Below are 16,190 nucleotides of genomic sequence, written 5' to 3'. Positions count from 1 at the left end.
AGAAATCTATACATGCCTTGCAGTGTGAAGCCTACACAGTAATGAAGTATGAAAAAATATCAGAAGCACATGCTAGCTGAACATTACATTTAAACTTGCTACTTTTGTTTTCTTGGAGATGTTCAAATGGCACAGAGCCCAAACGTAGGAGGAGAGTAAGCCAGCAGTATATCAGATTAGTTCCAAGCCCAGAAAAAAGTGACAATTTATATAGTTCACATATATATAATACCATGCCTAAAAAGAACTGTATTCAGGCATGACTGTATTAAAATGCTTTTTCGTGTTGCCTTCATTGCAAAACTACAAAAGCAGTTTACAGAATTATGGAACTAATTGTGGAAGGTATCTGGCAAGTACCACTCATTCCCCCTTACACCTTTGACTTCTACAGGCAGAAAACCACAAATTATGTTGGATGGACTGTGAGGAAAACAGTAAACATCTGTTTGATGAAGTATGAATTTCCCTTGAATATCATATCACAATTACAAAATTTTTTTTGTTTTTTTTGTTTTTTTTTTTTACAGTAAGACTTTGGCCTAAAGCTACAACATGGGGAGAAACAATCTTTCAGCTTCAATAGGAATAGGTTCTAAATTAGTAAATATTGTATTTATGAACATAGTTTGGACATATTGAGACATATTTATCATTAAAAGAATGAACACCATGAAAGTGAGATCAGATTTTTTTCTTTTTTTTTTTTTTATTGACAGCTTCTTGGCAGGTCCACACAACTTGAACTTTAGATCTGGGTCATAAAACATGCTCTGTCAAGAATTAGCATTAGTCTTCTCCTTTGGTGCAATTAACACACAGCTTAAATTATTACCTCTTAACTGCATGACTAGGCAGCTGTGCCAACTTTACCAAACTTGACATTCCTCTGAACATCAGACCACTGTTTGTACAGTGATGCTGTTTCTCCACAGAAAGGAATATGGCTAGCCCTGTAATCTGACTCACAGATTTGTGCTTTTCAGGCACTGTTACTTTATATTCCTCATATATTAGAACACTTAGGTGAAGGAACTTACAAAGTAACATGAAAGTTCAAATCCAAACCTCCATGCTTTAGTGATTACAAAAACATGTAGTTGTCACAGGTTACAGTTAATACAATTCAAGGGGCCTAGAGTACCATTATTATTTTTTTTTTTTTTAATATGACTGCTATACCATATAGCTACAGAAATATTTATGATATTCTTACAACAGAGGATAAAAGGCTCAAGTTCCAAGAACTGGTATCAAGTACGTCTTAAGCTTTGCCAGCATACACCTACTTATTAAATGGAGAGTCTTATTTCAGAATCAGTTTATGGCACAACAAAGGAAGGAAAGGTAAAGCTGTGGATAATTTGCAAACAAGCAAAGAAATAATTCAGTGCTTTACAGACTCCTTTTCTGTTTTCAGTTTCATACAAATTTCAATCAAATCTACATTCTGAAAAATATAGCATTTCAAAATGGCATTTGCATACATGTAACATTTTAAAGCCATTACTTGGCTGTATTACTTTAATACATTACAAAGATTGATTACGTGCATGACAAGATTCCTTAAAAAGCAAAACTTTAAACCAACTTTAAAAAAGTACTGCTGTCTCATGTCAAAAGCCACATCTTACACATACCAGTGGTTATGGTGACATTATGGTTGGAAATTTAGCATACAGAAAACAGAATTCTGCCCATTCATGTTTAATATTCTAACCTATCAAGAAACCATTGCTGTAAACAAAACTTTACCGAGAGGTAAGAGCCCTTTCATGTACAGTACTACTTGATGCTGAATGTAAATTTCCATCTAACTACCATTCAGTTCATACTAACTTTGTTACTATTGTGTAATGATATAACATCAGAGTATTTTGATAAAGAATTTGGGGTTTATCTTCGAAAGATTATTCTTAAAATGCCTGTGCTAACTGTTAATGCATTAAGTGGTATACAGATTACATACTGTACCTACAACACTTCCATATAATTTATACGTAAACAGAATTTGTATTTCAAGCACCATTTAGGAAAACGAAACTTATCTGAATTGTTGCACTAAGTTGAAAGTCAAGTTTGGTCACCCTATTACACACTCACCCTGGGTATCAAAGCAGATGTGTTACAACCAGTAGAATAAACTATCCCCCATCCTTTGCTCCCCAGTTTCTCAGCATCAGAAACAGCATGATAAAAAATTTTAAGGTGCATGAATAAAGGCCATTCCTGAAAAAGCTGCAACATTCTGACAGACACTCGAGAAATATTTTGGAAAGAACACCCACACAGACATAAATATTCATTCTTAAAAGAGCTACTTGCACAGAGGTCACTTCAGACTGCAGGAACGCACGTTGGATGTGTGGCACTAGTTTTATGGCACCCAAATGTTCCCCATCTCCCTTCTCCTAGACTCAGTTAACAGCTCTTTTATACTGAAAGGCCAGAAGAAAGGGTTGAGCTCAGAGAGGAAAAACTCCAGGAGAGGTAAAAGAGAAAACCTGTTTAACCCATTATGATATTTTTACAGCAAAAAGTGGCATAAACAGAAGGAGCAGAAGAAAAACTAACTAAGCTACTTAAAAAAAGTAATGGCAATGTATCTGCCAAAAAGACAAAATGGCAAAGCAAAAAGCCTACTTTAAACATGGATCTGAAACCTACAGTTGGAAGTGAAAGGAAAACCACAAAGTGTTAGAAGCTCACAAGTCACTGAACATTCAGAAGTAACATTATAATCTACAATACACTGGAGATTTTCTGTTGAATTGCCAAGCATGGATTTATGGATTCAGGTTTCTCCTGCAGAATGGGTCATTTCAAAAGTGGACAGCAGGACCAAAAAGTTGACAAGTTTATGACTCATTCTGAATGACAAGTTATCTAAGATAAACATTTTTTTCCCCATCTCAATTGTTTTCTTATAATTACTAATTTATGAACACAGTTTATTATCTATTTTAGTATTGGTACTGAAGGACATCAGCTGACATTTTTTTGTCCCCTTTTCTGTTCTCTAGATAACTCTTCAAAACAATTTAAATTTGCTTTTTAAATGCAAGTTCCAACTGCTACATATCTACTGTCAGCCACACGAGTAGTTTAAGTAATTTTAACAAGCTACTCTTGTCAACAGATATTCTGTAGCAGGAGTGCTACGGTTTCCTAAATTAGTGCAAACTTTTTGATATTTGCGGATTCCCTCTAAATTCTGAGCTCCAGCCTCCTTTCATTCCTGCTTCCAAAACTCTGAAATGAACCCTGCTCGTGCAACATCCACACAGTAAGATTATAATGGAGACTTAGTGTTTTGACAATAGACGACGGGAAAATTGTGATGTCATTTTTTCTCTTCAGTATTCAAGTGGTTTCTAACAGATTCCAGAGACATGTTCATGGCTGCTTGAAGCATGTCTTCTTCACTCATATCACCTCCTAAAGAAAACAAATGCATATGAATTGTAAGAAATGCACACAGACAGTTCTCAACTGCAGTTAGATGATTTTTTGTTCCTTCTGTTCATACCTACTGTTTCCGCTCACCCTCTAGAAATTGTGGTGTTTTTTTTTTTTTTAATTTTCTTTCTAAAAACTATTTAATTAAAACTATAATCGAACATTTTACACTTAGGTTTCCATGCACAGTAGTTAGAATCGAATCATGCACACAAATTTTGGATCACCAGTACTTAATAGCGACAAAGCTTACATACAGATCCCACCACAGATTACAGTTTCTTGAGTTATGCCCCAGCCAAACTAAGCAACAACAAGCAAAGCCAGAACTCATTGTCTGATAATTCACTCTGAAACAGGATATTGACATTCACAGCAGAGTAGGCTTTTCAAAGAAAGTGATCCTTTCCTTTACCACCAAAAAAGAGTAACAGCTGCGATGCGTAGTCTGAACAGCTGCTGGGGTGAGAAAGCAGGCAGAGGCAGGCAAGGAAAATTAGGAAGCAGTGCATAACACAGAGGTGAAAAATAACTTATAAAAATTTCAGAGTTGAAAATACATTTAAAAAACAATACCAGGGTCGGCTTCCAGATTGCTTGAGCTTATAGCTGGCTTATCTTCTATGTTCAAGGTCTGATCTTGCTGCGGCAGCTGTTGTTGCTGCCTGAAATAATTATAAATTTATAAGAAAAAGTTAATATCAGACTTGACAGTATGAATCCTGAATCCTACATCTCATTGTAAGGAAGGCCAAGAATGAGAAGCGTAAGTAGTATAAGCTGCTGTTTGGTTGGATAACACACCCATACTTAAAATCTCTTAAATTGTTTCCCCCTGCTAGCCTTCAGGCTTCTGTTCTCGCAACATTATATTCTAAACTGCACTTTTACCAGAATTTGTGCTTTATCCTCTCATGCAAAATCTAACTTCTCTTATCCATAGCATTTCTCCCTGGTCTTAATTTCCTTCATCACCAGGAAATAGAGACAAGGAAAAGCTATAACAATACCACAATAATATATTAAGAACACAAAAGCGAAGCACCATCTAGATGACTTCTATGTGACACTCATTAGAGACATCACTACCAGAAGTAGTCTTAGAGCAAGAATATTTTTCTTCAAGAAAATGACTACAAAAGTTATCTACAGGATTTCATGTGGAAATACTGTAATGCATTTATTTGCTTCCCTTCTCAAGATTGATATTGCACTCCTAATAGTTGCTCTATTTACAGGTTTAATTTCTTTATAGGAACTGTCTTGGAAGAGCAAAATTCTGGTATGCTATGAAAGCCTGTTAAGAGACAAAAGTTAAGCTGGACCTCAGTCAGAAACCCACCCACAGCCCAAAAGCACTGAACAATAAGACATTTACTTCCCAAATGCAGTTTTAGTTTTCTATCAGCTACTTTACTTTTCAAAATATGCTTGTCTTCTCCTTCGCAGTTCTTCTGAAGAAAGGGAGTCTGTCTGACTGGTGTGTGGTAACTGAGGAACATTTGTTGATAACGAGTTCAAGCACTCACTTCGACGACAACCTAAAATCAGAACAAGACATATCCTATCAGTTACAGCAAAATGAAGTTTGCAAAAAGCATACCTTAAAAAAAAAGCCCCCTCCCCCCAAAAAAAGAAAAACCACATGCCCCACCCTCCTCAAAGTGACTTGTTAGTGAAATAAGCACCTAAGCTAACTTCACTGCCATACTCTCTCCTTAGGACTGTCTTCCTTTAATCCTACCACCCTTTGCCAATTTGTTCTTGCCTCCTAATGATCAATGCTAACATGAAAGTTGCAACTTTTCAAAAAGCAGGAAGCAAGATGCTACAAGAAAGCCTGGATTATCCTTCCAGGCCTCAAAGCCAGTCTATTCAGAGAGCCTGAAGCATATTGAAAGAGTGGCTGAAAGTGATTCCAGTAGCTGCTAGAGCATAAGCAACATGAACGCTAAGCCAAATTTAAATGAGCACTGCACCTTGCATGCTGAGTTGAATGGCTCTACGAAGATCAGCTTCTTCATCTTCCATATCAATTTCCTGCCTACTTAGAGCCAGGGCTCTTTGAAAATTCTCCTCATCTTCGTCTAACATGCTTGTTCCATCAAAAGGATGGTTAACTTCTATTGCTTGGTCCACATCACTTCTGGGTAGCCTGTCAAGTCAATACATTTAAGGCATTCAGATAGTAATCATACTTTGATATTTAAAGTAAATATTTTGTGCTGATTTAGCTACTTATTTTTAAACTTTGGCAAAAAAATCTATTGTGCTAATATATTATACAAATATTTTCTCAGTTCTATACAAAACAGGAAAAATTGCAATCATAGCCTTCAGCTGTAAAATGAAAATACTGAAACCCTGAACCTATGTGCATATGTTGATGAGAATCTGCTTAATAGGAAAAAGTTCAGAAGTAGTAGTGCTATAAAAGCCAGTAATATTTTTATTTGAACCCACTGCTAGTAAGATAGCTACACCAGCAGATAATAGTGCACGTGGCCTCTTCCTAAGGAATCTTTAATGACTACACTACAGTCAAAGATCCTCTGTAGGCTATACATACTTTTCACATAACTGCCAAGTAGTTTACTGTTTTTATTCCATCAATTCACAACACTATAAATTACCCCTATGAAGTGGAAGAAATAATAATGAACTCATTCCTTTGAAGACAGCCTTATCGTTTTTTTTTGGAAATCAGTATGCAATTTATTCACAATGAAAATGGGATAAAATTATTTTAAGTAGTACATAACGTGCTCCTGAGGTTTTACATTAGCAGTATTTATCACAACAGAGTAGCACACCACAACATTTACAAATTTTACAAATTATTCCTGACGGGAATGTTGTATTATTATTTATATGATGTGGAATGTATTTATGGGAATATTGTCCTTTTCTACTAATGATAGAATACAATCTTAATTGCAGATCAATTACCATTAACGATAGTTTGGTAAGGTTGGCTAACCTATTCTACTATAGTGGGAAAAATCATAATCATCACAGAAACGTATGAACTGGAAGGGACCTTAAAGATCATCTAGTTCCAACCCCCTGCCATGGGCAGGGACATCTTCCACTAGGTCAGGCTGCTCAAAGCTCCATCCAACCTGGCTTTGGACATCCAAGGACCAGTCACATACAACTTCTAAGGGTAATCTGCTCTTATCTATTCATATCACCTGCAGAAGCATTTTGGTTTTAGCCTCTTTTTACATGGGAGAGTTCATGACAATCACTGCTATCTTCTAGAAGACTTCTAGACTGTGTAACAAAGGAAAAAAAAAAAAGAAAACAAATTATGGTATTTATTGCACACTTAAAAATGCACTATTAGTTACTCCACTAATTTGGTTTCATAGTGTGCAATAGCAGAAAACATTGAACTAAAGGTACTTCTAATTACATCTTAAGAGGGTTGTCTCCATGTAGACATTTATCATAGAAACAAATCACACTGCACATTATTAAAATGAAATCTGTTTACCTTACCTCTGTTCTCTTGACTGTGCTGTCTCTTCCCCAATTAGTTTTGGTCTCTGCACCTGCTGTACCCGAATCATCTGCAAGAGCTGATCAGCCTCACAGTCTGGCAGGTCACCTTTTACTACAAATATGGAATAACCTGAAAAAAATAAATTGTAAGTCTACAGCATTAAGGTGTACAAGTACTCTAAAATGCACATTTATACGGAATACAATGTGCAATTTATTAAAATGTAAGGCTCTACCTTTCATTATAAGGACTTGGGTTATTGCACTATTTCAGTAACAAAACTAAGAGTAATTAACTGAACTCATTAATTTCTAATAAATAACGATTATTACCTACTTTTAATTAGTGAAATGTAACATCTGCAAGTTACTATTACCTTCTTGTTGTAATTGAGCCAAGAAAAGTGCAAGATATGTATCTGATATTAGTTCTGGACCCATCAAGAGAGAGTTCAAGTTAAACCACTGTAATTAAGAAAAAAAAAGGTTTGAGAGAACAAATTAGTATAAAGATTACTCTGTAATCCATTTCTGTACAATGTGGTCATTTTCTATGATGGAATATCCAACTCAGTCTAGTAAAATAAATCAAATTAAAAAATCTTTTGAAGCACAATACCTATACTGCTAGAAGTCTCCCTTCAAATACTCTTCAGCTAACAGGAGATCTGTAGCATGGAAATTATTGCATGTTCTCTCCCATTACTCAACACTAGTACCAGGGAACACATCAAAACAAAAATCTAAATATAACAGTAGAGGAATCATAAATCAGACAAATCTTAAATACTCCATAATCCTAGTTTTAAAACTGTTAAGAGATTGATGAAGGAAGACATTTTTCATAAATTAATACTCTAACTTAATGCATTAGTAGGTACAGGAAGCAAACTGAACTCTTTCCGTTACATTAACTAAACATGATGTCTTTGAAAACTATGGTTTACACTTGGATAATTTTTAAATTTAAAAATTAAGTGAACTCAAACATAATACATGAATAATATAACAATATTACAGTAGTGGACACCAAAAATATACACAGGTATTTCCAGTTCCCTGCAGACAATTAGTTGGTAATAACACTTCCACTAGGGACAAATATATTCAATAGGTATGGTAAAATATTCTATCTTTAAAATCCCATATATATTACTATCAATTTGAAGAACTTTTTTATACCACACCCATTCAATATTATTCAACTTGAACCAGAGAGCACCATTTCAGACAGCAGAAGAATTCTATCTCCATTCTCAAAAAAAAGGCATTTGTCTACCTAAACTTCTATATATGCGCTCATACATTTGCAGTCAGGCCCATACTGTAAGTCACCTCTGTTCCAGGTGAGTATCTACCCTTCTGTCATCGAATCACTTGACTTCTCAGTCAAAAAGCCCCCTTCCCACTGGAGAAAGGTGAAAAAAAAAAACCACATCACCAGTGTAGGAGTGGGGAAAGGATTGAAAGGTTATGTAAACATATATGACAGACAGATTACTGACAAACTCTTAACAGAGTATGGAGGAGAATGGTCTAGTGAACTAATTTTGGTTTTACTACAACAGAAAAGAAGTAGGTCAAAGCCCTAAGTCTATCTTTTCTGTCTCTCCTTTCTCATCACTCTAGATAACAGAACCTAGTGTAGCTCATTGCTTTGTGTAGCTACAAGCCGCACGTACAAGCAAAATACACCCCTCCTCCAACTCAAGAACTTTTAAGCTAGAATGGTATCAAAAATGTTCCAGCTGATGTGGTTGTATTTATACCAGGGAGCACCATAGCTTTGAGGGACCACTCAGCCTTTTCAATTTCAAATACACAAGAAATGCCTTTAAACAATATCAGCTATACTTTACAACTAAACCAGAACAGTAGTTTGCTTACTCACAGGAATAATTGCATTTCTTTTAAACTGGATGACAACATATGTAGCCAGCACTTAGAAAACTGAATTGGCAAAGTGACTCCCACCCACTATGTTAGAATTTAAGAGCTTACTTCACAAACAGCTTATGACAAAAACAACAAAACCTACCATACCAAACCTACTAATTTATGTTGTGCAGAAGCTTATCCAAAAGCTTAACTGGCTACTGGAAGAACGACTGTACTGGTGTTACAAGAGACCTGCACATGACTTGAGTTATGACGTATGTACCATGCAGGAGTTTGGCCACCCCTTGTCTTTAATAGTTATTTCCTGCTTATCATACTACTGCTTCAGATAGTTTTCAAAAACAGTGAAAAGCTATGATTCTATTTTCCCCAACCTTATCCTTTGGATACCCTTAAATACTAAGGATTATAAATATTCATGAATACAGCAGAACTTTGAACTTTTACTTCCATCTATTGTCCATTTAAACACACAGGCTACTGGCAACTCATTTTTACAATGTCAATAATGCAGTCCATTAAATAAACTTGCATTTTATAGGAATCCTAATCTTTAGGAAAGACTTCCCCCTCTTCCATACAAACATTTTTCTGCTATTCTTCATGCAGAAAAGCAAGAAAAGAACTTGAGAGGTCACATAGACTCTGCCTCAGCAGCAACTTCCTATAGGACAGGTTCAATGGGGAATAGATCCTAGGATCTTTCCCTAGGCTAACATTCATGAAAAGCTGCCTGGCATATTTGTGATATAACAAACAATTACTAAAGTCATTTTTTTATTACTACTATTAAAGCAAACTGCAGCAAAAACCTGCAAAAGGCCAACACATGGTCTATTTGCAACCGTTTTTTCCACCCCCACTCTGAAGTCAATTTTTAAATAAAAAAAAGACAGTGTCACCTGTTTTCCTAACTTTCGAACTGTAAACCAGTGTTCCTTATAATTACAAATAAATGATTTTTCATTTCTGTAAAAAGAAAAACAAAAGGTATAGATAAAATTAAATAATACTGGAGTGCATATTAATGTTTAAGTTTTTTGCTACCACTAATTTTAACTTGCATAATAAAATTTCAGTAATACAACTGCTGACGTTACAGAATACTCATACTGCTTTTGTAACTTACAATACTTAGAAAGTTGTCCTTTTTATCGCATCCATATTACTGAAATCTCATACCCGTGATGCCACAGATACTAAGATGTCATAAAGGCACACAGGTGAGGTGCTAATACACACCACCGAAAGAAAAAAAAATATAAAAGGCAGAGTATAAAAAAAAATAAACATCAGGATGCAACAGAGCTTGAAACAGTGACTTTAAAGACACAGAACTAAATCACTGATTGTCAGTATTTTTCCATAAAATGAAAGCAGGGTGCTAAAAACAATAATAAAAGAGTCTTACATAGGATCGATCCCAAGCCTCTGATACTCTGGGCTGTTGAAGAGGATTAGTTCTAAACCCCAAACTTTCAAGGCATTGCTTATGACCTGTCAAAAAACAACACTTCTTAATGAGTTAAACCAATCAAATCTAATTTGAGCAACTGCAAACATTTTAGCCACTATCAACACTTGTATTTTTCCTCAAAGTTTTGATTTCAAAACATTGCTGGGAAAACCAGGAATCACATTATTCAAAATGCAACTGTCATGAATTTACATGCTAATATAACACGCCTACCATAGAAGGAGTAACAAAGCTATGATTTAACTAAGACATGTTAATAAACTTACTCCCCCAGTCAAAGCTGTAATTTCAACTCCCACAAACACTAATATCATCATCTCTTTGCTCTCAATGGACTGCTCTGCCCTCCCTCTCTGCTCAGTGCAACGTCATCTTTCTCCACAGTAATAATTTGAAATTTGCGTCACTGGAAGGTCACAGCACCAACTCAGGCTCATTACCACAGGGTTACTGCTAGTGTTTTTAGGTTGACTATCCCAATTCATTTTAAAGAGCTGTCTATCAAAGCTTTCTGATCAATCTGAAGACTTTAAACTTTCTTTTTACTATATGGGAAATGAACAGAAATATAACAAAATCCTGGGCATTGGTATAGCTTATAAGCTTTTCCCATATCTTAAGACATCAAAATTGGTATTTCCTTAATATTTTAGATTATTTCAAAGTCATTTTGAAAGGTAATCAGCAGATTTGAAAATAAAAATTAACTGAACTCTTTTACAAGAGCTCTTTAAGGCTACTTGTGGTAATGCTGTAAGAAATTTTAAATCAACAATTAACCTTCCTTTCAGTCAGCCAGTTACATAGCAAGTGAGCAAAGCAATGAGAGGATAAAAAAAGGTAGAATATATGGGAGTGTTTTTTCCAGCATCAGTACTGCAGTAACACAATCAAGAATACAAGAAATGCTAAACTGTTCATCATTTTTCACAGAGTAGAAATACAGTCCTGCCCTACATCAGACAATAAGACAAAGGCTCTGCTCTCAGGGGATTCTGGAACACTGACAAGCACCTCTCAAAGCTATTGAGACAGCCAAAGGTGCAAAGCTTAGCTAACAGCTTAATTCCAGAAACAAGCCCCAGTTTAGTGTTCAACACCTTTTTTGGTGTTCTGGCTTAAGTATTTCCTATTACTTACTTGTCCATTACACTCCTTAAAACAAAACATAAAACTTCATTTCTACTTTGGCTGTAGAGCGCTCTAAAAATAGAAATGGAGGTACTTTAGCTTCTTCCAATCTGCAGATCACTGCGATAACCCTGTAACCACTGTCATGTGCAAAATCACATATATTGCATATGAAGAAAAAAATCATGCAATATAGAACAACACTTACTTGAATTGAGAAGAATCCACTGTCATCCATATTTACAGAAGGCTGCTGCTCAGCGTGAGATTGGGAGGGAGAAAAGAGAAATGTGGTGTAAGAATAAAAGGTCAGAAAGAATTCAACTTCAAGAATAAATAACTGCAAATACGTAAACTAATTATTTCCTACTCAGTAAGACTGATTACAATACCCAAACATAATTATTAATTAAAACCTCAAACATTTAAATTAGAAATGCTTAGTGCTTAAAGGACAGACAGGCATGGAAAATCATTCCCCTCCCTGCCACTAGTTTACAAAACCATAAGGCAAAATTCTTGTCCTTGCCATGCCTGACCTTCCTACCTGTAAGATGATGATAATATAGCTCCCCCTCCCCCCCCCTTTTTTTAAAAGGATTACTGTGAAGCTATACTAGTAACATTTAAAAATGACAAATCTGAAATACTTGAATGGAAATATCTATAAACTTAAGAAACATTAGCAAAAGAAACGAACCTTCTATAACCACAAAAAAGAGCAAGCCTGTGCTACACAATATTAGATGTCAGGCAAATGTCAAACCTCAACTTACAAAAATTTTACCTGTAAAAATGTTCGATATTCTTCACTAGACACTCCTCCCTCTGCCATTCTCATTCTCTCTTCCTCATCCAACTGCTGCGCAATGGAAGATAACTCAACAGGGCTAAAATACTCTCCTTGTAGCAAATTATTCAGGCAGTGCTGAGCACACAATGAGCCTTCTTGCTAACATTGGAAAAGAAAGAAACACCAAAGCAATGACAAAAACATGTTAATGTTTTGCTCTGAAAAAAACAAACAAACAAACATTCAATTTAATTCTGGCAAAATTTTCCTCCACCCCCCCCCCCCCCCCCCCATCACGTTTTCTTAAGATGTATTATAGTGCAACCTGTAGAATACAACCCCAATCCCCACCCCACACATATACAACAGGGTAAACCCACTACTGTATTTACTTCAAATTTATTTTCTTCTAGGAAAAGTGTTTTGGAAAACACTTTTAAAACACTTTTATAAAATTGCCTATGGCCTGACCAAATCACACAAGTACTTTTCAACCAGCAGGATAATGGATTCTGCCCTCTTCTAAACCATCACCATATGAAAAGAGGAAGCTTTTTTGTTCCTCCTCTCTAATTCCCAGTAACAAATATTCTCAGCAACAGAAACTCTTGCTCTTTGTTAAACTTTCCTGTGCACCAGGTGCAGCTATCAGCAATCTGCTCTCCACATGTGGTTAAAGAAACTCAGACCATTAAGACTTCAAAGAGATTAAAAAGTATACATCTACAGAATTTGTTTCCTTCCTTTCAGGTTACTCATTCAGCTCAGGTTGCAACTAACTCCTTCATTGCTCTGAAAGTGATAAGGTGCTGGAAGGGTAGGAAATCTCATTTTCCACATGAAATTTACGAAGAGAAACTAGGTAAGAGAAACTAGTACATACCTACTGGCTGTAAAATCTTGCTGACAATGATGAGACAGCAAGAAAAAAAAATGAATTTAGCACATTCAACACTGGAAATATTTTTTGGATAAACTATTTAAACACAAAACACTTTAGATACTTTGTTACACATCCAGCATACTGGAGATTGCAAAAATACAGAATTTTTAGACTGTCAACCCAAGTTAAAAATAAATAAGTTATCAACAGTCATCATTTTGTTGCACAGATTAAAACCAAATCTGAATGACTGCATGTTAGGCTCTACCATTTCATATGTGCAGATAAAATACTGTCTTGTTAAGAGAGAAATTATGGTTTCCCATCAAAAGCAATCTTTCTCTAAGAAATAAACTGTGAGAGCAAGACAAGATTAACATCAGTTTTAAAACGCATCTTTACTCTTTTTTTTAATCAATGCTCAGTTTTATTTATATTAAGAACATGCATTAAAAAAAAAAAAAAAACACAACAACAAAAACAATTCACAGAATGAAAACCAGCCCCCCGCCCTGCCAAACCCAGAAACTAAGAAGACAAGAGCCTGCCTTGGAGGAATACTCTTTAAACAGCCACGAAAGCAACATACAAGTCACACGCATGAATCTCTCATGGTCTCCCTTACAGCAGGAACCTCAGAAGTTCCCTTTATTCCTGATTACAAAACCATCACTCAATCGATCAGTGAGTTAAAGCTGGAGCAACTCTACGGCCAGGGTACAATGCAATTTAGAAGCGTCATCCTCTGCAGCTCTCCTCCAGCTCATCTTCTCCCCATAAGAAGTAACTCAAGACACAGAAGTTCCGGTCCTATTTGGACCACATCCCTGCTGCTGGCCATGTGATACAACTAAAGCTGGGGAACCTGCTCAAGAATCACAGGCTTCTTCACCAGAGCTGTACGAAATCAGTAGAAAGAAATCAGTAATAGGATACCTTTGAAATGGAGTTTTATTGCAGGCTTAAAACACAGCGTCACTGAAAGGGCCTTGCTGTACTTGTACAGAAGAAGTTCTACCTTGAAACTAAACAATTTCTGTATATACAACCTGGATGAACTATAAGTGCAGAAGAGAAAACTAATCGTAGAGTTTCTAAGAGATGTTACTTTCATTATTTTTGTGCAGAGAATTCTGTATCCTTCCACAAACTGAAATCCTCCTGTTGAAACCTACCCTGATACAAACTGCTGTCCTGCTTTCAGCCTTTTCAACTATTTGAATGCTATCAAAGAAAGGGCCAACTTTTACACTGAGGACTCCTTAAATCCAGACTAATCCCACATTTTTGCAAATGCAACTTCCCTGTTACAAGTGCCACATTGCTTAGGTTTTTGTTTAGTTGAAGGTGTATCAATTTCCTTTATAAACACCATATTTGCTCATCCTTTTTTTTAAATTGAAATATTTTTAGTGTGCAAATTCAAGTGGTGTGTGTATGTGTATACATTCAGCATTTTAAGTGTTTTGACAGGACATGAAATTGTGTGCTTGATGGGAAAAAAAAATACCCCCTAAGAAACAAGGCAAAGGTTCTGGTAAGGCTTCCCTATAACAACAACAAATATACGTATTTGGTAGTCTAATTTAAAACAGGCACACGGGCACTTTAGGAACTGCATAACCAACTTACTAATAACCACTTACATTCCACATTCACGTGAGACAAAAACACCCAGAAAACCCACAACCAAACCCAGCAGCAGCTATAAATGACAACTAGTTTATAACTTGGAACCTAGCATGCTCCATCACTTTGATTTCAGCAGGTTTTAATTCCAAAACTACAAAGAAATTTTACTTGCAAGAACTTGAAGTTTCAGTTCCCATTTCCTCATGCAGCAGGCGAGGCAAGACAAAAGGAAGGTGCGCTTGTTTTTCAACTCGTTGTCAAACCTCGACTGGGACTCAAGGTCACTGTAGCACAGCGTGTAACAGCTGAAATCCAACACTGAGCCCCTGAACAGCAGCTGTTTAACATGACAGTGCCTGGCTACCCAAACCCAGCCTGGAAGAACACTCTTCAGGTTCTGCTGATTTCAGGAAAGAAATTTTAGAAGTTGTGAAGCTGGCTTACTTTATTCATTAAGTAAGCCAACAAGTATCCGTGAGAACAGTATACAGAGATTAGTGCTTCCCTTAAGACAATGGAAGCGTGAATAAATTACATGAAAAACAGCTAAGTTTCACACTGAGGCACAGACAGCTGGCATTTAGGAACACTGCTCTTTCACGGTAGCTTCCAGAAGCGCGTCCGCCAAAACAGGAAGCTGCCTGGCACCCAGGAGCCCAGCAGTAGGATTTCCTTACCAGCGCTCCATTTCCTCGCTCATTACACAACCCAAACCGAGGCAGGTTCAGCCGAGAAGCAACCAAGCAACCCCAAACCGTCCTGCTCGTCTACACTGGAGCCTCTCTTCAAGGCACAGCGGCGTGCACCTGAGCGCACCCCAGGCCTGCTCCTGAAGCCCCCGAGATGTGCAGGGGGGCGAGGAGCCGCTGAGGGCCGGCCCTGGCGGCGGCTCCCTTCCCCACGGGGCACCGCGGAGGAGGAAGAGGAGGAGGAGGAGGAGGAGGAGGAGGAGGAGGAGAAGCCGCAGCTCCGCGCTGCCCTGCCGGGGGGACACCCTCAGCCCGCCCCAGGACTATGGGGGGGACCCGGAGGCAGCGCGGTGAGGCGAGGCCCGGCCGCCGCCCCACCCCGGCTCCTCAGGGAGGGCACCCCCGGCCCGGCCGGCTGCCCCCCGCCGTCGGAGCCCCCCCAGGCGCCCGCTCACCCGCTCGTGGAAGATCGCCTCCATGTTTACTGCCAACGGCCGCCGCCTCCCGTGCCCCCCGCAGCCAACCAAAGCTCGCCTCGCCGGGCGCCGCGCGGGCCCCCTGCCGGCCGGGAGGGGGGCGTGCGCTGATTAACGCCTGGTTAATTAACGCCTGGCTAATTAACGCCGGGCTCCCGGCCGAGGGACGCCCTCGGCTCTTCCTACTCAGTCAGGCCTGAGTGCTGCGCGGGGCGCGGGTTAGAAACAGCGCAGCGAGGGCAGC

The 16,190-nt window shown here is 37.8% G+C and overlaps 1 protein-coding gene across 2 annotated transcripts; it reads right to left on the bottom strand.

The window, feature by feature from the left end:
• Positions 1 to 712: 712 nt before the first annotated feature.
• ATXN3 (ataxin 3) lies at positions 713 to 16,130 on the bottom strand. 2 transcript variants are annotated; one of them, XM_032188314.1, is made up of 11 exons: positions 15,926 to 16,130; positions 12,261 to 12,425; positions 11,682 to 11,726; positions 10,277 to 10,362; positions 9,768 to 9,834; positions 7,344 to 7,431; positions 6,964 to 7,096; positions 5,439 to 5,614; positions 4,877 to 5,000; positions 4,036 to 4,124; positions 713 to 3,438 (listed from the first exon to the last, which is right to left on the bottom strand). In XM_032188314.1, the coding sequence occupies exons 1-11, from the start codon at positions 15,947 to 15,949 to the stop codon at positions 3,344 to 3,346; spliced, it is 1,092 nt and encodes a 363-aa protein (XP_032044205.1). In that variant the 5' UTR covers positions 15,950 to 16,130; the 3' UTR covers positions 713 to 3,343. The 2 variants fall into 2 exon arrangements, with proteins under 2 accessions (XP_032044205.1, XP_032044206.1); XM_032188315.1 differs by lacking the exon at positions 15,926 to 16,130 and adding an exon at positions 15,459 to 15,542.
• Between the last annotated feature and the right edge of the window lie 60 nt (positions 16,131 to 16,190).

Source organism: Aythya fuligula, chromosome 5, assembly GCF_009819795.1.
Source record: "Aythya fuligula isolate bAytFul2 chromosome 5, bAytFul2.pri, whole genome shotgun sequence".
Classification (NCBI taxonomy): domain Eukaryota; kingdom Metazoa; phylum Chordata; class Aves; order Anseriformes; family Anatidae; genus Aythya; species Aythya fuligula.
This window is presented reverse-complemented; position numbering and strand designations above follow the sequence as displayed.